Consider the following 26,919-nt stretch of genomic DNA (forward strand, 5'->3'; position numbering starts at 1 on the left):
GTGTAGTGTATACAGTATTAAACCATTGTGTAGTGTATACAGTATTAAACTATTGTGTAGTGTATACTGTATTAAACTATTGTGTAGTGTATATAGTATTAAACTATTGTGTAGTGGATTACAGTATTAAACCATTGTGTAGTGTATACAGTATTAAACTATTGTGTAGTGTATACAGTATTAAACTATTGTGTAGTGTATACAGTATTAAACCATTGTGTAGTGTATACAGTATTAAACTATTGTGTAGTGTATACAGTATTAAACCATTGTGTAGTGTATACAGTATTAAACCATTGTGTAGTGTATACTGTATTAAACCATTGTGTAGTGTATACAGTATTAAACCATTGTGTAGTGTATACAGTATTAAACCATTGTGTAGTGTATACAGTATTAAACCATTGTGTAGTGTATACAGTATTAAACCATTGTGTAGTGTATACAGTATTAAACCATTGTGTAGTGTATACAGTATTAAACCATTGAGTGGGGATATAAGTACCTAACCACTGGTCACAAATAGTAAAAAAAAAAATTATCGTCAACATGTCTACTTAACATTCTAAAATTGAAGGGAAATTACAACTAATAATTAATGATAAAACAGAGTAGTTTATTAAATATTACCACAAATAACAGCATGAGAGAGAGAGAGAGAGAGAGAGAGAGAGAGAGAGAGAGAGAGAGAGATACTACACATAAGGCACTCAGTGATAAGATGGACCAGTACAGCCATCCTGACACACCACAACAAACCCTCTTATGTCTGGCAACAAAACATAATGATAACAGTCAAAACTAACCTAACCTAACTTAACCTTACCTGACCTGACCTAACCTAACTTAACCTTACCTGACCTGACCTAACCAAACAATTCATTACACATAATCTGCTTCATTTTAAACATTTATTATGAAAAATCTAACAAAGTTACAGTAATGAAGATGTATTACAAAGTAGTTTATCCACAAGTTATCCGAATGTGTTGTTGATGATGGAGGTGAACTTCCTTCTCTATTATTGTGTATCATTTATTTCACACAGTCCTAAATTGTTGAGTTACAATTCCGGAACAATAACATAATTGTTGACTTAGCTAATGGAGGAAACAATCAAGGTTGTCTTAGACTGGGAACTGGCTCTCCCAACCACACCTAAGAACTGGCTCTCCCACCCACACCAAGAACTGGCTCTCTCACCCACACCAAGAACTGGCTCTCCCACCCACACCTAAGAACTGGCTCTCTCACCCACACCAAGAACTGGCTCTCCCACCCACACCTAAGAACTGGCTCTCTCACCCACACCAAGAACTGGCTCTCCCACCCACCAGAACTGGCTCTCCCACCACACCAAGAACTGGCTCTCCCAACCACACCAAGAACCCAAAGGCTCTCTCACCCCACACCAAGAACTGGCTCTCCCACCCCACACCCAGAACTGGCTCTCCCACCCACACCAGAACTGGCTCTCCCGCCCCACCAGGAACTGGCTCTCCACACAAGAACCCAGGCTCTCCCACCACTGAGAACTGGCTCCTCCCAGCCACACCCTAAGAACCCCAGGCTCCCACCCACACCAGGAACTGGCTCTCCCCAGCCACACCCTAGGAACTGGTCTCCCACCCCTGGAACTGGCTCTCCCACCCACACCAAGGGCAGGCTCTCCCACCCCACACACCAGAACTGGCTCTCCCACCACCAAAGACTGACTCTCACCCCACACCAAAGAGACAGGCTCCTCTCACCCCACACAAGAACCCCAGGCTCTCCCACACCCACACACCAAGAACTGGCTCTCTCACCCACACCAAGAACTGGCTCTCTCACCCTGTATTATAATGAAAAGAAATATCCTTATAATCAGTCAGTACACAAATTATTATACACTGTATAATTTGTGACCTGAAGAGACATTCTGAAACAATAATGTATGAAATAATGGCACTGACATTTATTAACTGTTATATAACAAGTCATCTATACTTAATGTACACTATAAAGCATTATATACTTTTATTACGCAACCTACCAGTACAGTACAGTACTGTATACTGCATTACTCAATCTACCTGTATACTGTATTACACAATATACCAGCATACTGTATTACGCAACCTACCAGTACAGTACAGTACTGTATACTGCATTACTCAATCTACCTGTATACTGTATTACACAATATACCAGCATACTGTATTACGCAACCTACCAGTACAGTACAGTACACTGTGTGGTAGTATTAACAACATAATCTAAATGGAGAGAGACACAGTACCACCCAGTTGTCCCTCATACTTCTTCAATACAGGTTCGACTTCCTCCTTGATAAACTCCTCCACCTGTAAAAAATAAATTAATAAATAAAATACTGTAAAAATAAACAGGTGTGGACAGTGTTGGTCTGCTTGGGGGTCAGGTGCGGCTCTGATGTTTATGATATGATATTATACAATGTTGTTGTTCTGGTATAATTTATAATGAAAAGCAGAGTTGACCAAGTGTAAGACAAACACGATATGATATGACCCACAAGTAGATGATAATGTTAACAGTTATAACCCACAAGTAGATGATAATGTTAACAGTTATAACCCACAAGCAGATGATAATGTTAACAGTTATAACCCACAAGTAGATGATAATGTTAACAGTTATAACCCACAAGTAGGTGGCTGGTGGTGGTGGGTTAAGAGCAGACTCACCTGCTGGGGAGCTCGTCCAATAAAGGTGGCTGGGTCGAGGAGGTCATCAATGTGGTCGTGTATGGGAGTGAAGTAAGGGGCGGCCTTGATCCTCTCTACCAGGTCGTTTTCACCGCCCTCCTGCTTGACGTTGTTCCCTGCCGCCTGACTCAGGACCCGGATCTCCTCGTGGCACTCCTAGCATGAGATAAAACAACCGTTATGTACTGCAGTAGGACACAGTGCTGTTCAGTATTAACAATATTTAGGTAAGTATTGAATGAGGTAAATCAAATAGCCTCAGCATCATCTACACCATTACATCTGCTCAACCCCTGACTTACAACTACTGTAGTAAACACAACAACAAGTACAGTACCAGGAGTCACTATCAGCATCCTAACATATTTGTCCAGGACTAAACAGGTACAATGGGATACGTTCTCAGCCAGTCCCCAAACACACACGTATCACCGACAACACATGTCCCCTTCGAGGCTAAGGGGAGTCTTGTAGGTGGAGTGGAGACATTACTCTGAGTCCCACACAGCCTCTGGGGAGTCTCATGCTGCTTCACAATGTCGAGCTTCACCTCAGACACACAGTTGTCTTGGCCTTCCCAGACAGTTTTAAAGTTACACTGCTCACTTCACAGTCACAAAAAACTGAGTGAATGATGATAACAAAATCAATAAGTGCGGCCGACACTTCTCACATTTTCAAAACAACAGTCGAGCACCTTAGTCACGAAAACACAGAAAATATAATTTCAGCCAGTAAAACACAGATCAATTTAAATGTCAATGCTGTCCTCTCACTGTGTATAAGAAAAAAACACCAATGATAAGTACAATGTTCGATACTGACCGATAATAGTGGAGCTATATGATGTCGGGTTTACGATCAACAAAGAACCAGTGTGCGGATTGGCCGAGTGGCGGCATGTGGGTAGGCTTACAAGTGAAGGTAGAGATGTGTGGTGCATGGGAGTAATTATTGTTTCCTTAAAAAATATTACTGACTTAACGTAGAAAAATATATCTTGCATTGCTTGAATCCGTATAAGACAGCAATTAATTTGAGGACAGCAAGTTCTCGCTTAAAATCGTCTCGCTTAACATTGTTTCGGTACTATGTCGCTGAACTTTAAAGACCAAAAATTCGTTTAATGTCCCGGTGATCCGATACGACATCATTTTGCATCGTCACGGACTACTTTCTACGGTGCATCACCCGCTCTTGTCTGGCCGCACTACGCTCTCTCGGCTCTGCACGCTGCCCTCACTTGTGGAACGTCACAGCGTCCCCAAGCGACGCCAAGCCAGCCTCTGTTACGACTTCACATCATTTGTGTGTGCTTAAGTGCTGTTGCTCTAAAACTGTACTATAGCCATTAGAAATGGTTTCCAAGCACCCAGCAAGTGCTACTGATGCTCGTGTAGTGAAGAGGCAACGTAAGACCATTACCCTGGCTACGAAAATGGATGTATTAATCCGATTTGAAAAAGGGGAACGTGCAGTGGACATAGCCGCTGTGCTTGGTGTAACCCCTACAACAGTGTGTACTATCCAGACCAACGCTGACAAGATTAAGGTTAATGCTGGAAGTGGTTCTTCTCTGAGTGCTACTAAGATGACTCGGACTAGAAGCACTGTGATAGAGAAGGTGGAAAAGATGCTGGCAATGTGGATGGAGGACCAGAATCAACACAATGCCCCTGTGAGCCTTATGGTTATCCAGCATGAGGCCAGATCTTTGCTTGACAACATGAAGGAAACAGAAGGTGAAGGAGTGACGTCAGTTGAGGCCCCAGTAGTTTGATGATGATCAGGTTGGCCCTGGGGTCCACAACCTTCCCGACCAGTGGGACCCATCTGAGAAGGCCCCACTTTAATACTAATGTCAACTGATAACATAGGAGAATAAAATAGAAAGAATAGAACATATCATGAGTGAGTACAGTTATATTTATTGAGACCCTACAATTGTGTGTAAATGAGGCAGAAAGTCAGATCATCAACCTGGGACTTGGTCACATATGGCAGCAGGGTCTACCATTAGACAACACATTATGCCTCCAATATCTTCCCAGGCGGTAGTACCTCCTTGTTTGGTAGCTGCCTACTTAAAGAGGAGTCATACCATAGAGTCATCTTGTACTGTAATTCTCTTGGTGACCTCTGGACAATAACTGGGACATTAAAACCAAAAGTAACCAAACTTCAGTCAGAGATTGCTGGATCTATCAGGTCAACTGCAACAGCTAATACACAATCACAGTCAACAAGAGACAAAACTAGGCCTAGTGTGTGTCCAGGAGGATGTGTTGGACACGACACAAGATTGACAAAAAAAGTTTTATCGAGAATTTCCAAGTCAATAGAAAAAGGTTTCAGAGATGGGTTGTCAAAACAATAATTAAAGTGAGCACATATAAATGGTCACCCATTCCTTCCTGAGAAAGTCTCAAGAAACAAACCAAATTGATCCATGAATTCCCGATCTGTACCTGGGTGACCAGGATGATACACAACAGCATTTCTAATAACTTGGTGGTGAAGAATTATTAATGCTTCCATGCATTCAAAGGAGGAAAACACAATCAGTACCAATGAGTCCAGTGTTGAGCAAGACCACAGAGTACACACCACCACCCAGAGCTCCTGCAGCAAGACCACAGAGTACACATCACCACCAAGAGCTCCTGCAGCAGGACCACAGAGTACACACCACCACCCAGAGCTCCTGCAGCAAGACCACAGAGTACACACCACCACCCAGAGCTCCTGCAGCAGGACCACAGAGTACACACCACCACCCAGAGCTCCTGCAGCAGGACCACAGAGTACACACCACCACCCAGAGCTCCTGCAGCAGGTCAGTACACCACCACCCAGAGCTCCTGCCTTGAGACCACAGAGTACACACCACCACCCAGGCTCCTGCAGCCAGGTCCAGTACATCTGCAAGGCTCCTGCAGCAGGTCAGTACATCACACCCAGGCTCCTGCAGCGCGGGTCCAGTACACCACCACCCAGAGCTCCTGCAGCAGGGTCAGTACACACCCACCACCCAGAGCTCCTGCAGCAGGTCAGTACACACCACCACCCAGGCTCCTGCAGCAGGTCAGTGCCACCACCACCCCAGGCTCCTACATGAGATACAAATTACACACCACCACCCAGAGCTCCTGCAGCAGGTCAGTACACATCTCCTACCCAGAGCTCCTGCAGCCGGGTCCCAGTACATCACCACCCAGGCTCCTGCAGCAGGTCAGTACACACCACCACCCAGGCTCCTGCAGCAGGTCAGTACCCATCACCACCCAGAGCTCCTGCAGCAGGTCAGTACACATCCTGCCCAGGCTCCTGCAACAGGTCAGTACACATCACCACCCAGAGCTCCTGCAGTAGGTCAGTACACATCACCACCCAGAGCTCCTGCAGCAGGTCAGTACACATCACCACCCAGAGCTCCTGCAGTAGGTCAGTACACATCACCACCCAGAGCTCCTGCAGCAGGTCAGTACACATCACCACCCAGAGCTCCTGCAGCAGGTCAGTACACATCACCACCCAGAGCTCCTGCAGCAGGTCTGGGAACATGAAATGGAGAATGTGTCTTGGGAAGAATAATGTTGGTCTGATTAATACAACCATGATAAAGTTACACAGAGGATATCCAGCTGAATTCCCCCATCAACATCACACAGTTTGTTCTGATCGCACAGACATTAGGCACACACACTGTTTATGGATTGAAGGAGGGCGCTGTAAGCTTTGTCGACAAGTACTGGTGTATAAAACATAAATTAGTCGGACTCTTACCTGTCGATTACCCCCAGCCTTGACCATAGCCATGATGACGTTCTCCGAGGCCATGAACGGAAGCTCCTGAGCGATGTGTCGACTGATCACTCTGGGGTAGACGACGAGACCTTCCATAATGTTCTGCAGGGTGGTGAGGACACTGTCTGCCACCAGGAACGATTCTGCCAGGCTTATGCGTCTGTAATGTTAACTTGAGTTACTACTACAGTACTACTAATACTACTACCATGTCTACCACGTGGCCTCCAGCCTCCCCCAATAGCCACACCTTCGCCACCATTTATTTACCTTAATATTAACTATCCTAATACATAAGCAACTATCAGTACACATCACCACCCAGAGCTCCTGCAGCAGGTCTGGGAACATGAAATGGAGAATGTGTCTTGGGAAGAATAATGTTGGTCTGATTAATACAACCATGATAAAGTTACACAGAGGATATCCAGCTGAATTCCCCCATCAACATCACACAGTTTGTTCTGATCGCTACTACTACTAATACTACTACCATGTCTACCACTACTACTAATACTACTACCATGTCTACCAATACTACTACACCACCATGTCTACCACTACTACTACAGTATTTTCTCAATTTAACCTGACCTTTTCAAAATTTCAGCTAAATCGAACTTTTCTTTATTTTTGCTCAATTTAGCGAATTAGTTCACTAAATCAAGCGAGATTCTGTTAAATTCTGCGCCAAACATGCCACTCGGTGTATGGGGTTTGTTTACATCCACTCAGTCTGTGTCCTGCCACCACCGTGTGTGTTGCTCCCTCTTGGTCAACTGTACTTGGACATCATGCCATAAGTCTCAGAAAGGAAGTGGTGTGTGGGATAAAGTTAACAGATGGCAGCTAGCAATTGGAACAAAGTTGGCAAATTATAGAACAAATTCAAACAAACACCGAACCCCATAGTTTAAGGTAAGCCTTGAATAATGTTTGTATGTACACATCATGTGTCTGAGGTGTCTCCGTACACATCATGTGTCTGAGGTGTCTCTGTACACATCATGTGTCTGAGGTGTCTCCGTACACATCATGTGTCTGAGGTGTCTCCGTACACATCATGTGTCTGAGGTGTCTCCGTACACATCATGTGTCTGAGGTGTCTCTGTACACATCATGTGTCTGAGGTGTCTCCGTACACATCATGTGTCTGAGGTGTCTCCGTACACATCATGTGTCTGAGGTGTCTCCGTACACATCATGTGTCTGAGGTGTCTCTGTACACATCATGTGTCTGAGGTGTCTCTGTACACATCATGTGTCTGAGGTGTCTCCGTACACATCATGTGTCTGAGGTGTCTCCGTACACATCATGTGTCTGAGGTGTCTCCGTACACATCATGTGTCTGAGGTGTCTCCGTATGGGTGAATGTATTAACGGAATTATAACTCAATTTAGCGAACTAGTTCACTAAATTGAGCGAAAAATAACGGAAAAAATTCCTCCCGCTAATTTGAGAATTTGTTATACTGGATTCCTTTAAATCGAGAATATACTGTACTGCCATAGCTACACAGGGACCTCAGCGGGCTCACTAACTCCACCGCAGTATAAAAAATAAATAACTAAATAAATAAAGAAAATATTAAGCAGCACTATATAAATAAACCAATATTAATACAAAGGTCTGACGACCCAAGGGAGCAGAACAAAGACAAAACACCAATAGGAAAGATGAAGCTTCTGGTTGAGCCCAGATTCTTTCTACTCCAACTGTATTGAGAGGTAAAGGGGAAGGAAAAAAAATAAAAAGTCATCACCTGTTAGCACTATCGTCTAGAGTGCGTTCCATCCACTGGGTCGCCGAGGTGTTGAGGGCGTTGGCCGGTAGAGCCATGAGGAAGCGTGCCAAGGAGCAACACCGCTCACTGCGCATCGGGTTGCGCTTGTAAGGCATGGCACTTGACCCAATCTGACTCGTTTCAAAGGGTTCCTCCAGTTCCTTCATACTGGCCAAGAGTCGTATGTCAGTGCAAATCTGAAGAGTGATAACATGAATGTACAATAGGAGAGCAGCTACCAAACAGGGAGGAAGATATTAGAAGCATAATGTGTTGTCTAATGGTAGACCCTGCTGCCATATGTGACCAAGTCCCAGGTTGATGATCTGACTTTCTGCCTCATTTACACACAATTGTAGGGTCTCAAGTGTTTCTTTTTTTAGAGCATTAGCCACCCAAACAGGTCACTGACCCACATGGGAGCTTGGGGGCAAAAATATAATTATAATAACAACAACAATAATAATAAATAATAATAATAATAATATAATAATAATAATATATATATCTGTATATATATAATTATTGTTATTAAAAATAAAAATAAAATATATATATAAAAATTTTAATAAAATAAAATGTGATAATTATAGTAACCATAATTAAAAAAATAAATAAAAATGATCAATAGTGAGAAACAATATATGTTTGTGTAGGTCAATAGTAAGAGAAACACTTGAGACCTACAATTTGTGTGTAATGAAGGAAAAAAATCAAATCATCAACAGGGACTTTCACATATGGCAGCAGTCACCAGACAACACATTATCTCCAAATCTTCAGAGAGTAGTACTGTACAAGTACTGTATTATATTCCCCCCCCCCAGCACCGATGTGGGTCACACTACACACACCATCACTACACACTACACACACCCTCACCACACACACCATCACCACACACTACACACACCCTCACTACACACTACACACACCCTCACCACACACTTTAGACACACTCACCTTATGAGCTGTTGCACCAAGTGAACCCAACACATTAAGACATTCTACGTCCACCTTGCGGCTGTAGGTCTGACCACACACTGGGTACGACTTGTCAAAGCCGGCCATCTTTGTCACCAGGGAGTCCAGCCTCTTGACCTTCTCGTGATCACCTACAGCACACAAGATGATTTACTATTATATTGTTGTAGGTTAGGTTAGTGTTTGGTTAGGTTGATTTGGTTAGGTTAGTGTTTGGTTAGTGTTAGGTAAGTGTTTGGTTAGGTTAGTGTTATTAATATTGAAACAGTTTATTTAGCCAGAATAACACAGATCACCTGAGGTCCCCGTCGGCCAACTTCGGTATTACACATCCACCCTCTGCAGTGGGAAACAACAACCATGACCAAGTGACAGGCGCACCTCCCACTCTATCTGGGAGTCACCCTCAACAGTACCGGTCATCTTAATTCTGTTGGTTGCAGCACTTGTGAGTACGTTACCCCACTATTATAACTTTCTTTGACCTTCCTTTTTCACACCTCAGGCCCTGAGTTCTTATTGTTCCTTAATCAGTACCAATATTCCTACACTGATGATGCTGGTGTTGTTCCTTAGATGTGTAACGGGTATGTGTTACACCCCTTTATCCATGGTGTGCGACCAATACTCCCTCATAGTGATCCTGATGCCTGTCAAACTCACTTTGAGTTCACACCAACCCAAACTGTAACTAGCCACTTTCTGACTCTACAGTTTAGTTCTACTCTCTACACCTCCCGTTCCTTCTGTGTAATTAGCCATAACATCAGCAGTATTCCCTTCATCTGATCTTACTTTAGATCAATTTTCTTCTTGCTAGAATTTGACCTGTGCTTCTTGGTTCTAGGATAAACTCACTAACGATGTTATTATACCATTCCTGACATAATAGACCTGCATCAACATGTCCGCGACTTACAGTGGTGGTGTCGCCCTATATGTTGGGCAAAATATCTCGTAGATGATCTTCAGAAGTTACACTAGCAAGTGCAGCTTTCTTGAAGTAAGAGTTACTGGAGCTTATCTTTATCATATAAGTTCAGAGGAAACTTTGCAACATTACAGGATATTTCAACCTTGATCTATTAAGGCAAGAAACTAACCTTGCCTCAGTATTAGACCTTCTTGCTACCTGTCATTCTAAACTCTTCTTCACACTATAGCCGACCACGCACTAGGTAACACTCTGCCTGATAGGTCATATCTGGACTAGCAACACTCTAACAATATGCAAGTGGAATTATTTATAATAATATCTCAGATCACTTCCCAGTTTTGCCATGTATAAAAACAACCACAAGACCTGAAAAGGCCTAGTAGAGTCTCAGTACAATACAGAGACTTCTACACCGACAACATGTCCTTTTTAAAAACAACCTAACTGAATACTAACTGGGATCTTGTCTATGCCTCCGACAACCTACGCGTGAACAGCTGCAACTTCTTGCATCTTCAATACTTGCTTTGATCATCTTATCCAAGCTGATGCTCAAGCAGTTGAAATGCCAGATGCACGGCTATTGCCACCGATAAGCTCCAATCAGCATCAGGTGACAGTAAAAGAAAACCTGAAATGTCATAAATTCCTGGCCAGAACAGAACCGCTCGGCCTTCGGCCCCCACTCGACTCTTATGATAAATGATTCGGTTATAGCAGACCACCCTCATTGCCAACCACTTCAGCCGAAATTTTAATAATGTTGGCAAAAAATCTTGCGAAACCTCCTGATCACCACTGAGAATTTAAACCTGCAAAACAAACAGCAAAATGAGCTGTCCTTATCTGTCTGTGGATGAATTACTGGCATCATAAAAATGTCAAAGATGCAGCAGCAGGCGAATAATATACCAATGGAGGCATCATTAAGAAAGTAGCCCACCCTGCCTGTTCTCCTACACATTGTAACTCCTCCTTCACTAGTGGTGTCTTTCTGGATAAACTGAAAAATTGCTAAAGTTACACTGACTTATAAAAAATCTGGGGACAAAAGATTCTCTTCAAAATTACAGCCCCATATCAGTCTCCCAGCCAGTAAGATACTGGAGAAAGCTAGCATATAGTTGACTAAATTCCTTCTGCAGTGTCAGTAACATCCTTACAGACTCTCGGTTCAGTTTAGAGCTAGAAGGTCGGCTGAGAGTGCTCTGCTATCCTTTACTAATGACATCTTAAATTCGCTGATGACAGTCAGTTCGTCGGTATATTCTTGGACCTCTCTATTTTGATACTGTATACGATCCTTACCATCCTCCTCTCAAAACTTGAACTTGTATTCTGACGTTGAGGGCCTGTCCCTGATTGGTTTCTCATATCTGTCCAACAGGAACTGACCTGTCTGCTATAATAATCACCAAGCTCAACTCTCTGGCAATCTTAAGCGTCCCCCAAGGTTTCCATTCTGGGTCCTGTACTGTTTTGTTGTACATAAGCAATAAAGTCACGCCAGCACACTCATAAAAATAAAACTTATTTGCAGACAATAGTAATCTCTACATGCTCAATCTCATTTCCTTCCAGTGAGAACTATGAACACTAAGATTGACATCATATTAGGACCTGGGTAATACATGTTAGCTGACCTTAAAGCCTTAGAAAACCCACATACGATCTTTCACCAGAAAGCATCGAGACTTGGACCCTGTACCTGGTAATACAGTCCTCAAGCGTGAACAAAACTCTCCCTAAATTCTTGAGTTAACTGACTGTTGAAACTTAACTGGAGAAATACATACCAAATACATTCTGTTAAGTCAAAATAAACAGTGCGATTATCTTGTGTTGCTGACGTCCTCACTCTCACGAATGAATGATCATCAAGTGTTACCAACTTTGATCCTGTCACACATAGGGGGGGCCTCTTGATAGCCCAAAAACACAATCTCTGGTTACTGCACAAAAAGATAGTTGTCACGGACATTGACCTGCTTGAAAAGCGGATCACAAGCGAAATTTGCTCATTGAAAATGTTAAAATTTGAAGATATTGCGCACCTACTGCCAGCACTCCTTTTGAGCTTTTACAAATCTATCAATCACTTGCTTGACATTAATTATTTCAGTTCGGAATAATCAGAGATACCAACTTAAAGGCGCCTGAGCTGCTAAGACCACCCCCGCTCGCTCCTCTCAGTCCCAGACGCCATAAAATATCTGTTGTGAAGATTAATGGAACCAACACCCCCACCATCCCAACCTTAAGACTAAACCACCCTTTCGTCATCTCTTAAAAATATCTTTTGTCTAAGTATTAATATTTCTTGTATCTATATTTTGTGCCTTTATTGTACCATCAAAAACAATTTTATCGGAAATTATCATGTGAATAGATAAGAAATTACCATTTTATTTACATAATTGCCTACCTAGACAATCCTGACTTAGCTCTCCTCTTCTTTAACCATAATGCTGTAAACCCATGTTGAACTGCTCCCCAATATATTTTTGTTTTTCAATTCCCCTTAACAATTTATGTTATATTAAATTTACCGGTATTATAATAAAAAAACACTCAATAATAATGTCATCCGTTCAATTACTTAGTAATATAACCGTGGTAACATGCATTCTTATTTACACCTTTTCTTATTTCCCAGATGATACCAAATGTTACATAATACTTGCTTAGGATAAATCATATAGTATATATCAAAATTGCTACAGAGAGCTCCAGGTTCTCCTTTAGCTCAGCCATGTTAATATTGTTATTATTATCCACTCTGTATCTGTGTTCTTCTGGAAAAAAAAACTGTTTCAATTCAATTCAACAATATAAACATGGCTGAGCCAGTTGAGAGCCTGAGCTCTCTTGTAGGCACCTGATATATACTGTACATTATCTCAAGGAAGTACAGCGGTCCCTCAATTAACGAACGGTCCACTTAACGAAATTTCGGTGAACAAATTAGCTCCCATAAGGATTTTCAATTCCATTAACGAACAAAACTTCCAAAAGCCTTACGAGAAACACGCTTTGTTGTGCGCATCAGCTGATCGGCTAGTCCGCCAATACAGTAATTGGTTCTATGTTTACATTCGTTTCCAGTGGAGAAAATATCAAGAAAGTTGTGCTCTTGAATACTTTTGCATTTTTTATATTAAAATCATTGGTCATTCTGAAATTTAGTTAACATATTGATAATATACAGTGCAGAAATTATTATGAAACATGAAGAAAGCATTAGAACCAATGCACTCTGTAAAGAATATGGCATGACATCATCTACTGCCTCTACAATCAGCTGTTTGATATGTAAACAAAGCTGCGGAATCGACAAACACACCTCAAAGTAAGTTAAAATATAGTATTCTACTGTTTTCCATTATTATTGTACAGTATACTGTACAGTACAACACTGTATTTAGTTTATATTTAATGTTTTGTTAATTCTATTACTGGTATACAGTACTTTGTATGTATACTTTTTCTGTGAGTTGGAACCAATTACCCAATACCCCATTGAAATAATAGATTCAGTTAACGAAATTGTCAGTTAACAACCGACTCTGTGGAACCAATTGTGTTCGTTAATCGAGGGACCACTGTATGAGAAAAAATTACAAATTATAAAATATATTTGGTGTGTATTTCTTGGTGGTTGGCACAACACTGTACAGTGACTCTGACTGGACCACCTCACCTCACTCAACATCATTTATGGTAAGTTAAATTCAAGTGTTTAGTATATTATGACATTATATCATAAAATAATCAATGTATGTGTTAAAAAATTAATTTTCATTCATAAATGTGCTTGTACTACGCCTTTATGCCAACAATATTTCCTGAGGAAGCATCTCCAATTATATGATGGAAGTCGATGGGAAATTTGTTTTGCTTCTGACAAATTTTGAAGACACAAACCTTCCATAACCCAGGGGATGCCTCTGTAGTGTTGCCTCTGTATTTTTGGTACATTTAAAGAAATAATTATAATTGTACAGTAATAGAACATGAGCAGAAATATCCAGCGTTACCCAAGCAGTTAGTCTTCCCATCCAGGCACCAACATGCAGCTAAACGTGATGCAATCTTTCATAACACCGGGAACCTTTGTCCCCGGGCCGAGAGCAGAAAGGTTTGGAGTTATTTTTGGCCTCAATATTAAGTGAAGTCGTAATTTAGATTGTTAATTAAATGGCAACGAGCCAAACATAAACAGTAGGTAATAGGCAGTACAGTACATAGCCTGGTGGCCTAGACTGGTGTTGTGTTCAGTAACTAATTAGTGATAGTAAACTGCCCTGTTAACATCATGAATAACCAAGATTGTGAAAATTAGGTGACGACGATGAGTTTAGTGAAATGAGAAGAAAATGCTTCAGTTGGTGCACTTTTACAGAGAAAAGCAATCATCAATAGGGAAGTCGACTCCACGCCTAAATCTATTTAAGCAAAACAAAGGTTTTACTAGAAAATTCAATGGTTAACTATATGATAGTGTCAGCTGGTTGTGTGGAAGTAGTTATTGTTGGCCATGTTTACTCTTTTCAAAAGGTATCAGTCTGGAGTTCAGTAAGTCATGGTTATGAAGATTTGAATAACTTGCATACTGCTGTTGCTCGTCACCAGGAATTCGTATCCCATTTGGGAGCATTTTTGACTTGCAAAACATTTGGAAAAGATAAAATTGATTTGCAGCTTGACAGGCAAAGGTTGTTGCTCACCAGCACAATGAAGAAGTTGGCAAAGGTGAGAAATTTTGAAAAGGCTCATCAGGACGACACACTACTTGGGGATGAAAGAAATTGCATTTTGTAGCCACGATGAAAGTGAATCATCTGAGAACCGTGGGAGTTATGTTGAGTTAGCAGACTGTTTGGCTGATTTTGATGAAAAACTTCAAAACTGCCACTGTTTTTAAAAGGATTGTCCCTATCATACAAAATGATCTCATTGAATCAATAAGCTCTGTTACCCTTACTGAAATTAAAAAGGAAATTGAAGAGTGCATCTATTGGCGGACGAAACCTCGGATATAAGATGCTTTTCTCAACTTTCAACTGTTGTGCTTCACGTTGACTCCAGCGGGACCATTTGTGAAAGGTTCATCAGATTTGTTGACGTCAGTAAAGATAGAACTGTTGAGGCTATTGAACCCTTAGTTGTGAGGCAGTTAACAGAGCTCAAACATATGATGGGGCAGCTGTTATGTCTAGAGAGCTTAACGGTGTCCAAGTAAACATTAAACAATCAGCACCTGACGCTGTTTTCATCTCCATTGCTATGTTCAGTCAACAACAAAATTTTCTGCACCTTTATGGTGTTATACAATATGACACACTGGACCAAGAATTCTGGAAACACTCATTTCTGGCGGGTGATTCCTGTTAATTTCTCTGTATTAACTATATGTGATATAAAAAATACATCATACAAGTTATACAATGCATCAAACAAGGAATACCAACCGTAACAAATTAACATGGCCTCAGTCAGTGATCGTTGCAGAGGCCATCAGACCAAGCGTGCAGAATATATTATTGCAATCAAAATCTATGGACATAGTGCAGTAAGTCCTAGTTTAACGTTGCCCCCCCAAAACGTTGTTTCATTAAAACATCGCTACTCTTTAGATACCCATGATTAGGACAACGTCCCGCCAATTCGGTATAATGTCGTCACGGACTACTCTTTACGGTGCATCACCCTCTCTCATCATGGCCTTCACGCTCTCACCACCGGAGCATCATAGCGTCCCCAGTCTTTGTTAGGCTTCCACAGCGTTGGTGCGTGTTTAAGTGTTTTTCCTATAAATACTGCACTGTGACCATTAGAAATGGTTTCCAAGTGCCAATCAAGTGCTACTGATGCTAGTGTTGTGAAGAAGCAATGTAAGACCATTAGCCTGGCTAAGAAAATGGAGGTTTTAAACTGCTACATCAGTGAGTATGTAATGTATTTTATGGGGCAAAGGGAGGCTGGGGAACGTAACTCCTGTACTTTATCTATTTCTTATGGGGAAAATTGATTCCGTTGGCGTCACGGTTTTCAGGAGCGGAACCACGACGTTAAGCGAGGACTTACTGTATTATGTTCCAATGAAATTAAAAAAAAAATAGTATCAAACTTGAAGAAATAAGAGAACCAAGTTTGACGAATCTGGGAAGATGTGGCAGAGAATTGTGACACCATCTGCTTCTAGGAAAAAAAACAGAATTTATCACATCACACACAGTACCAAGCACTTTCTTTTACTAGTGGACAGGACAGGGATGAAAACAAAAGAAAGATTCAAGTCTATGAAGGATAATGAATTCATAGAGCTTATTGATTGTAAACGTTTTCATCGGTACAAAAAGTAGCGGCACGTTTCCAGAAAGACCTTTTGAGTAACTACGACTCACACTTTGGTCGTGTTAGATCAGAACTGACTGTATTATACTCTGCTAAAAACAGCATAGAAGAGCTCTTAGTTTAATATAATGAAGGATTTAAACAAGTGTTAACATAGTCAACATCATCTGTCGAGTGATCCTCTTAAGATAATATAAACTTATTCACAAAATGCTCGAACACAACAAACACCCTCACATCTCTCTTGAATTTTAATTTGAAAAATCGTTTTGAAAAAAGTTGGCCGGTGAAAAAAGAAAAGTTTTATAACAGTGTTTCGGAAGAATTCTGCAAAAATCTCGACTGAATTTCAATATAAGTCAATATTTCTTGACTGCAAAATTTTAGGTAAGATATTTTAATTTTAGAATAGTTTTTTAGGTGTTTATAAAAGCTTGACAACCCTTATTTAGAGAAAGGCCATTGTCTACTTGATAACTGATGTATGAGGGTGTTCTGCATGACTCATCAGTGCAGCCACGGCACACCACTGATACCTAGTGTTGGTAAACAAGATCATGGTGGATTTATTTCATTGCTGTAAGAGTGAGTGACTGTCAAGTGTGATACAAGATACTGCACTGTTTATTGACTTTACTGTGAATGGCTTGTATGTGGTTTGCCCAGCTTAGTTTCTCATCAACAGTAACCCGAGAATTTAGTCGTATGTTAGTGATAGGTTAGATTAGGTTTGCTGGTAAAGTGGTAACGTGCTAAACTCTCGCCAATATGTCAAGGGTTTGAGCCTCGGCCCAAACACACGTGAGAATATGACACAGGTAAGACATAAGAACATAAGAAAATAAGAAGTCTGCAATAGGCCGGTTGGCCTGTGCATGGCAGCTCCTATCGAGAGTTACTACCACTCTCTATCATCCATGAATCTATCCAGTCTCCTTTTGAAACTTTCCAGGGTTCCAGCACTTACTACAAAGTTGCTAAGCTTGTTCCACTCGTCCACCACCCTATTTGTGAACCATGACACAGGGCAGGAACTAATATGACACAGGTAAGACATGACACAGGGCAGGAACTAATATGACACAGGTAAGACATGACACAGGGCAGGAACTAATATGACACAGGTAAGACATGACACAGGGCAGGAACTAATATGACACAGGGCAGGAACTAATATGACACAGGTAAGACATGACACAGGGCAGGAACTAATATGACACAGGTAAAACATGACACAGGGCAGGAACTATACTATCACCTTCAAACAGCTGCAGGAAGGAGGCCTGGGTGCCAGTGGTCCCCTTCACTCCTCTGAAGCGTAGGATGCGTGCAGGGTCCTGGACAAGGCTCGCTCATCCATCAGCAGCTCCTGCAGCCACAGACTGGCCCTCTTACCCACTGTGGTAAGCTGTGCTGGCCTCAACAAATATGTAAACAACAAGTATAATATGCAACAACAAATTATAATATAGCTTTAACAACAAGTATAATATTAGCAAACAACAAGTATAATATGGCAAACAACAAGTATAATATGGCTAAACAACAAGTATAATATGAGCCCAAACAACAAGTATAATATGGCTTAAACAACAAGTATAATATGGCTTAAACAACAAGTATAATATGGCTTAAACAACAAGTATAATATGGCTTAAACAACAAGTATAATATGGCTTTAACAACAAGTATAATATTGCTTAAACAACAAGTATAATATGGCTTAAACAACAAGTATAATATTGCTTAAACAACAAGTATAATATGGCTTAAACAACAAGTATAATATGGCTTAAACAACAAGTATAATATGGCTTAAACAACAAGTATAATATGGCTTAAACAACAAGTATAATATGGCTTAAACAACAAGTATAATATGGCCAAACACAAGTATATATGCCCAAACAACAAGTATAATATGGCTAAACAACAAGTATAATATGGCTAAACAAAACAATATGGTTAACAACAAGTATTATTGCTTAAACAACAATATAATATGGCAAACAACAAAGTATAATATGACCCAAACAACAAGTATATATAAGCTTAAACAACAAGTATAGTATGGCTAAACAACAAGTATAATAGTAAACAACAAATATATGAGCCCAAACAACAAATATAATATGGCTTAAACAACAAGTATAATATGGCTTAAACAACAAGTATAATATGAAGCCCAAGCAACAAGTATAATGGCTAAACAACAAGTATAATATGAGCCCAAACAACAAGTATAATATGAAGCCAACAACAAAGTATAATATGGCTTAAACAACAAGTATAATATGCCTTAACAACAAGTATAATATTGCTTAAACAACAAGTATAATATGGCTAACAAGTATAATATGGCTTAAACAACAAGTATAATATGGCTTAAACAACAAGTATAATATGGCTTTAACAACAAAGTATAATATGAGCTAAACAACAAGTATAATATGAAACAAACAACAAGTATAATATGGCTTTAACAACAAGTATAATATGGTAAACAACAAAGTATAATATGCCTTTAACAACAAGTATAATATGGCTTAAACAACAAGTATAATATGGCCAAACAACAAGTATAATATGGCTTTAACAACAAGTATAATATGAGCCCAAACAACAAGTATAATATGCCTTTAACAACAAGTATAATATGGCTTTAACAACAAGTATAATATGGCTTAAACAACAAGTATAATATGGCTTTAACAACAAGCATAATATGAAGCCCAAACAACAAGTATAATATGCCTTTAACAACAAGTATAATATTGCTTAAACAACAAATTATATGTAAACCCAAACAACAAGTATATTATGGCTAAACAACAAGTATAATATGCCTTAAAACAAAGTATAATATGCAACAACAACATATATGGCAAACAACAATATAATATGGCTTTAACAACAAGTATAATATGGCTTTAACAACAAGTATAATATGGTAAACAACAAGTATAATATGGCTAACAACAAGTATATATATGGCTTTAACAACAAGTATAATGTAAACCCAAACAACAAGTATAATATGCCTTAACAACAAGTATAATATGGCAAAACAACAAGTATAATATGAAGCCTAAACAACAAGTATAATATGGCTTTAACAACAAGTATAATATGGCTCAAACAACAATTATAATATGAAGCAACAACAAGTATAATATGGCAAACAACAAGTATAATATGGCTAAACAACAAGATAATATGGCTTAAACAACAAGTATAATATGGCTTAAACAACAAGTATATATGGCTAAACAACAATATAATATGAGCAACAACAAATTATAATATGAGCCCAAACAACAAGTATAATATGCCTTTAACAACAAATTATAATATGGCTTAACAACAAGTATAATATGAGCAAACAACAAATAAATATGCCTTTAACAACAAGTATAATATGGCTTTAACAACAAGTATAATATAGGCTTAAACAACAAGTATAATATGCCTTTAACAACAAGTATAATATGGCTTAAACAACAAGTATAATATGAAGCCCAAACAACAAGTATAATATGGCTTTAACAAGTATAATATGAGCCTAAACAACAAAGTATAATATGGCTTAAACAACAAGTATAATATGAGCCCAAACAACAAGTATAATATGGCTTAAACAACAGGTATAATATGGCTTAAACAACAAAGTATAATATGGCAAACAACAAGTATAATATGGCTTAAACAACAAGTATAATATGGCTTAAACAACAAGTATAATATGAGCTTTAACAACAAGTATAATATGGCAAACAACAAATGTATGGCTTTCAACAACAATATATATGGCAACAACAAGTATAATACTTAAACAACAAGTATAATATGGCTTTAACAACAAGTATAATATGGCTAAACAAGTATAATATGGCTTAAACAACAAGTATAATATGCCTTAAACAACAAGTATAATATACCCAAACAACAAGTATAATATGGCTTAAACAACAAGTATAATATGGCTAACAACAATTATAATATGCTAAACAACAAGTATAATATGGCTTAAACAACAAGTATAATATGGCTTAAACAACAAGTATAATATGCCTTTAACAACAAGTATAATATTGCTTAAACAACAAGTATAATATGGCTTAAACAACAAGTATAATATGGCTTAAACAACAAGTATAATATGGCTTAAACAACAAGTATAATATGCCTTTAACAACAAGTATAATATTGCTTAAACAACAAGTATAATATGGCTTAAACAACAAGTATAATATGGCTTAAACAACAGGAAAGTACAGTGGTCCCTCACCACCTGCGATCTGTTAGGTTGCTGAAAAACTCTGTGGTTGGGAAATACACGAGTCAAATGCATGAGCCAAATACAGTAGATATAAAATTGCTTAATATAAATTATATATGGGGTACTTTTCGGTGAGCTGGTACCAATTACCCAATATCCCTTGAAACAATGGATTCGGTTAACGAACGACCTTCTGGAACGAATTGTGTTCGTTAACCGAGGGACCACTGTATATATATACACCGTACAGTGATCCCTCGGTTAATGAACGAAATTTCAGTTAACGAATTACCTTCCATAAGAATCTTCAACTCGATTAACAAACAAAAATTTGGTTAACGAAATCCTTACGAAATTGTGTCAATATGTTTTTGACTGCTTTCGCCTGCTCTCCAGCTGGAATATTAGTCTGCCAATACAGTAATTGGTTTTACGGCTTAAATTCATTCCCATTTGAGTAAATATCAAGAAGGTTGTACTATTCAATAATTTTCCAAGTCTTATACCAAAATTTTTAGTCATTTTAACAATTAATTAACATAATTGAAGTACAGGAAGAAGTTTTTAGCGCGCCAAACAGCCACTTGACTCACCCAGAATGGCGTCAGTTTGTGTCTCTGCTCAGTGAAGGAAGCATCTTATGTGAGACTCTCTTGAACATAAACTATTTTTACATTCTTATAGTACAATTATATATTGGTCATTCTGAAATTTATTTTACATATTGACAATATATAGTAAAGTGCAGTGTTGATTTAAAGAAAATAACCTTGAATTACACCAAGTGAACTTAAATTTTTATGGGTGAAATGGCGGCATAAAGCATGGATGATTTCTCTTCCACCCCACTGCCTTCTCTTCTCCCTTCTCCTCCACTCCCACTTCCAATTCCCATCATCATCATCATCAACCAGGAGCCTTCTACATGCACACCTCAAAGTAAGTGTGCTTTACTGCATTTATTTTTAGTTGAATGTAATTTTCGGTGAGCTGGAAACAATTACCCAAAATCCCATTGAAACAATGGTTTCGGTGAACGAAATTTTCAGCTAATGACCGACCTTCTGGAACGAATTGTGTAGGGCATAATTTGACGTAAAGTGACATGCGCTATAAACCAAAATTTCAAGGGAGCAAGGCGGACAAACCTCGTGATCCACCGACACCGGTAAACAAAGGGTTATGCATCACTCGCTCAGTCATAAATTAGAGTCACCCATTATAGCATTACTTCTGCTCCATCGATTGTGTTTTATTGTTATATAGACGTCTTGAACTTTATTTTGAAACTTATTTGACTTAACCAGTAATGTGATTGTGTTGTAGGCTGAAGTAACATATATTTTTGCATTATTATTGACAAATTAGATAATAACAATAGCCCCTAAGAAAGTGTTTGGTGTCTGTAAGGATGGTGAGAAGGTAAAGCCTAAGACCTTATCAGTGAACAAAAAGTTGAAGGTTTTTGAAAAGCTAGAAAAAGGTGCTGCTCCCTCATAAAATCTGCCCTGAATACGGAATTTCAAAGCAGTCGGCGTGGGATATATGAAAATCTAAAGATAAGTTGAACAAATATGCCTTGAAATTTAATGTGGACCAAGAAAAATCTGGCATTAAGAGAATGAGGACTTGGAAGAGGCAGTGTATAAATGGTACACAGCAACGTGCAAGTGGAATAGTAGCCAGAGGTGTGGAAATCCAGGCAGCTGCTGCAAGGTGAGCAACACATATGAATGTAAAGGATGCTAGTGCTAGTGCTGGTTGGTTATTTAGATTTGGAAGGCGCCACAATATTGTGAATTAGAAAATATGTGGCGAGAGGCTCAGTGCTGATATTGATGCTGTGGAACCATTTAGGAAAAAGTTGAAGGACTAGCTGGAAGCTGAAACCCTTCAATTAAGTCAACTGTACAATGTAGATGAAACTGGTCTCTATTGCAGAGCTTTACAGAAATACACAAACCTCTAGAAGTGAAAAAAGTGTGCCTGGGAGGAAACTTTCCAAGGAACAAGTATGCATTGCTGTGTACAAATGGTGATGGGAGCCATATGCTTACACCTGTGGTTGTTGGAAAGAGCAAGAAACCTCGTGCAATCCAGGACATTATGTACAGCTTCCTGTCCACTACTATAACTTCAAGAATGTATGGTTAAAGGAGCCATAACCTCAGACTGGTTTTTCAAACATGCTGATCAGGCATAAGCAGGTGGAAGATCTGAAAAACCCTGCTGATGAAGTGAAGGCTATCATCCTCTTAGACAATGCTCCCTCACATCTCAACACTGTGTAGCAGGGATGGAAGGATCAGGTGCCACCCAACACCACCTCTGTCATACAGCCAATGGATCAAGGTGTTATTTATGCTGCCAAGAGGCTGTTAAACGCAAGTCTTTGGATAAAGTGGAAGAGACAAGTGAGGATCAGGTGGAGGACACCAGAGGGCAGAGGACCCTCAGAAGCTTGAAGTTATACAACTTCAGGTACAACTCTCTAATTTTGCTGCTGCCAAAGAAGTCAAGGCAACAACCCTCATCAATGCCTGGAAGAAGCTCCTTTATGACATTGATGAGGAGCATGTTATTTGGGCTTCACATCAGAAGACTGCCACAGAACCCTTCCAATTTTGGGGGCAAGTGTACAGTTTTTTGTGCACATTACTTTTTTTAATAAATTTGGATTATAAAACATGTATCTCATTCATAAAAATTGGATACATTGGTGTTGTATTTGATTTTTGTTTATTAATAGAGATCTTTTTTGAGAAATTTGCTCTAAGGCGGACAACCCCTTATGAGTGACGCCTCCTCCCCCAAATTAGTCCGCCATAGTGATGTTTTACTGTGCCTGTGTATGAGAGGAACACAAAGAACAGAACTTACTGCAGGTGAGTGAAGCCCAGTGTGGGTTGGTCCTTCTGCTCCAGGGAGAACTTGGCCAGGCGGTGGAGACAACGAGCCACTTTGGGTAACAAGATGTCGAACCCATCACGGAGTACTATCAGGTCCTGCGGGAGATGAGTGTGTGATGATGTCCTAGTTTGTTTGTTCAGCGTGTGTGTGTGTGTGTGTTCTCACAATGTCTGCAGTACTTTTGCAATACTGTATCTACTGTAACACCACAATAATCAACTGTAACACATAACTGTAATCATCTTATATACCAATAAATACAGAGTTTATTTATTATATACAAATGTTATTATTATTATCTTTCTCCAGTGACATCAAATTTTTCTGTTCCTGCCATTATGTAAATATTGTTCTGTTCCTGCCATTATGTAAATATTGTTCAGTTCCTGCCATTATGTAAATACTGTTCTGTTCCTGCCATTATGTAAATACTGTTCTGTTCCTGCCATTATGTAAATACTGTACACTAACAATAGGATATCATCTTACGGTGTTATCCCCGACATAACACAGCGCTGGCCCCAGGTGAATGATCGGTGCGCTGTTGGACACCTGCGCCAAAGGTCCGGGCGTGTGCCATGACGTGGTGCGCGTCTCGCTCCTCCTTAGCGGTACGCTCGTAGTCTATATTCTCTACGTTGGCGTCCATCTCCTTGATCTGGTCGTCTGTGATTGGTAGACCCAACTCCTGCAATAATAGTTGTGGTAATGTTCATCATAGTAGGGTGTGTGTGTGTTATAATTTAGTCCGGGTCATTAAGGTATCAATTATAATAGAAGCTGAGAATAAAACTTTATGTACTTCTTCATTAGCCATTAATATATTTGGTAGCAGCCTCGTACCTCAAAAATACTTCAGATTTTGTGTTTATTCAAGACATCTTCAGGTCATGAGGCCCACTGATCCCCACCACACCTCCATCACAAGTGTTGAAAGATGTAAAAATTTATTACAGCTAAGTATTACATTCAGGAGATTGTACAGTACAGTATACAGTAAGTCCTCGCCTAACGTCAGGGTTACGTTCCTAAAAACGTGACGTTAAGCGGATCGATTTTCCCCATAAGAAAGATAAATTATGGGGCATAACACATCGGGGATGGCTAGGTTGTTAGGTAAGGTTTAGTTTGGTTATATGGCATAAGTTAGCAGCACAAAGTACCGGGAATTAAGAACACGCAATAGACAAAACTTTTATGGGGGGGGGAATTAAAACAGTGATTTCCGATAAAAACTAATGTCAGATTTGAACCAATCGCATCAAAACCAAATCAGAAAAACACCTTTTTTTTTTTATCAGATTCTTTGGTTGCTGTAATGTACAGTTTTACCAGATGGGTAAGGTGCTGTTAGGTGAAGTTAGGTTAAGTTAGATTAAGTTAGATTAGGTTAGGTTAAGTTAGGTTAAATTAGATTAGGTTAGGTTAAGTTAGGTTAAGTTAGATTAGGTTAGGTTAAGTTAGGTTAAGTTAGATTAGGTTAGGTTTAGTAAGGTTAGGTTCTAATAGGTTCTGTGCATTGTTGTTTTGGGTATTATTTTACTTTAGGACACAGCGAACCCCAAAGATATAAACTACTGAAACATTTAGGTTAGTCTAAGCTAGGCCTACCGGGGTCGGGTCAGAGCCCCCATCTAGGGGGTTAGGTTTTGTTAGGTCAGATAACTCATTTTCGTTTTCTCTTCCACCAAAAACCCCGATTTCTCAGGCTCTCCCCCATTATTATTGGGGGCAAAACTACCAATTTCTGCCCCAAAAAGGTCAGATTCGTTTAAAACTCACCAAAATACACTGGAAAAACATATTGGTCAACCCCTCGGGACTCGTGTCCTTAAGTAAAAATTTACCTGGTTTTTATTTGACTAGCCAATCAGACCACACTCACGGTAAAATAGCGTTAGTAGAAACTTGGCCGGTCACGGCAAAATATCCACTCGTTTAAAATATTGACTAAAGTTATAAGAACATCTGTGGAGAAATGAACAAAATCTATAAGAACATCTGTGGAGAAATGAACAAAATCTATAAGAACATCTGTGGAGAAATGAACCAAATCAAACATCTGTGTAGTAGGACATAAGGTAATAACATGGCACACCTTCTGAGCCTTGGCTAACATGGCCCACAACCTGCGCCATGTTATAAACTTCTTGTTATCACTGAAGTTATAAGACATTTGTTGTGAGGCGTATCTGGTGGTGAGAGGACTGTTGTAGTGGTCCTGACTGCTGCCTCCTGACGCCATCCTCCTGACAGTGAGAGCTTCTTCCCTCCTCTGCTGACAGTGAGAGCTGTTCCCTCCTCTGATGACACACACACAGGAATGTTCACCTCACCATAACAAACTTGGTAAAACATCTGCTGTATAATCCATTAATTTTATAAACATTATTATTATATTTTTTATAAAATTTATAGATAAAACTTAATTTGTTAAAGGTTAATGAAGTGATTTAGTTAATTATTTATTGTTTATTTCGTTTATTGGTCTATATTTTGTGTGTTGCAGGTCAGTAGTCAACCCTCACACGCCAATAATAAAATATAATTTATTCATATAAATATAACTTGGGTTTATTATAATACAGTGTATGGTGAAGGTGTGTTGTGGTGCTGTGGTTGTCATGGTGACCACTTGTGAGGCGTCCTGAGGTGATGGTGTTCAGTTTCAGTCAGCCACCCAACAGTGTGGTGTACACACTGTGCTCTCACGTCTTAGTGGTGCTCCTCACGTCTTAGTGGTGCTCCTCACGTCATAGTGGTGCTCCTCACGTCATAGTGGTGCCCCTCACGTCTTAGTGGTGCTCCTCACGTCATAATGGTGCCCCTCACGTCATAGTGGTGCCCCTCACGTCATAGTGGTGCCCCTCACGTCATAGTGGTGCCCCTCGTCTTAGTGGTGCTCCTCACGTCATAGTGGTGCTCCTCACGTCATAGTGGTGCCCCTCACGTCATAATGGTGCCCCTCACGTCATAGTGGTGCCCCTCACGTCATAGTGGTGCCCCTCACGTCATAGTGGTGCCCCTCACGTCATAGTGGTGCTCCTCACGTCATAGTGGTGCCCCTCACGTCTTAGTGGTGCTCGTCATAATGGTGCCCTCACGTCATAGTGGTGCCCCTCACGTCATAA

At 39.7% G+C, this 26,919-nt stretch overlaps 1 protein-coding gene and 1 long non-coding RNA gene across 2 annotated transcripts; both read right to left on the reverse strand.

Moving 5' to 3' along the window:
• Positions 1-595: 595 nt before the first annotated feature.
• LOC121861386 lies at positions 596-1,381 on the reverse strand. Its single transcript, XR_006088021.1, has 2 exons — positions 872-1,381; positions 596-841 (listed from the first exon to the last, which is right to left on the reverse strand). It is a non-coding gene; the product is annotated as an uncharacterized LOC121861386 (long non-coding RNA).
• Positions 1,382-2,018: 637 nt separating this feature from the next.
• LOC121861301 (adenylosuccinate lyase-like) lies at positions 2,019-26,124 on the reverse strand. The gene is given in 11 exon segments (XM_042358976.1): positions 2,019-2,345; positions 2,709-2,885; positions 6,516-6,696; positions 8,301-8,518; positions 9,285-9,436; positions 17,858-17,939; positions 17,942-18,017; positions 23,759-23,883; positions 24,278-24,341; positions 24,343-24,476; positions 25,887-26,124. Coding segments are annotated over 11 exon segments (1,443 nt in total). The 5' UTR covers positions 26,034-26,124; the 3' UTR covers positions 2,019-2,258.
• Positions 26,125-26,919: the final 795 nt, after the last annotated feature.

The sequence above is a fragment of the Homarus americanus genome, unplaced genomic scaffold (genome assembly GCF_018991925.1).
Source record: "Homarus americanus isolate GMGI-L3 unplaced genomic scaffold, GMGI_Hamer_2.0 scaffold320, whole genome shotgun sequence".
Classification (NCBI taxonomy): Eukaryota; Metazoa; Arthropoda; class Malacostraca; order Decapoda; family Nephropidae; genus Homarus; species Homarus americanus.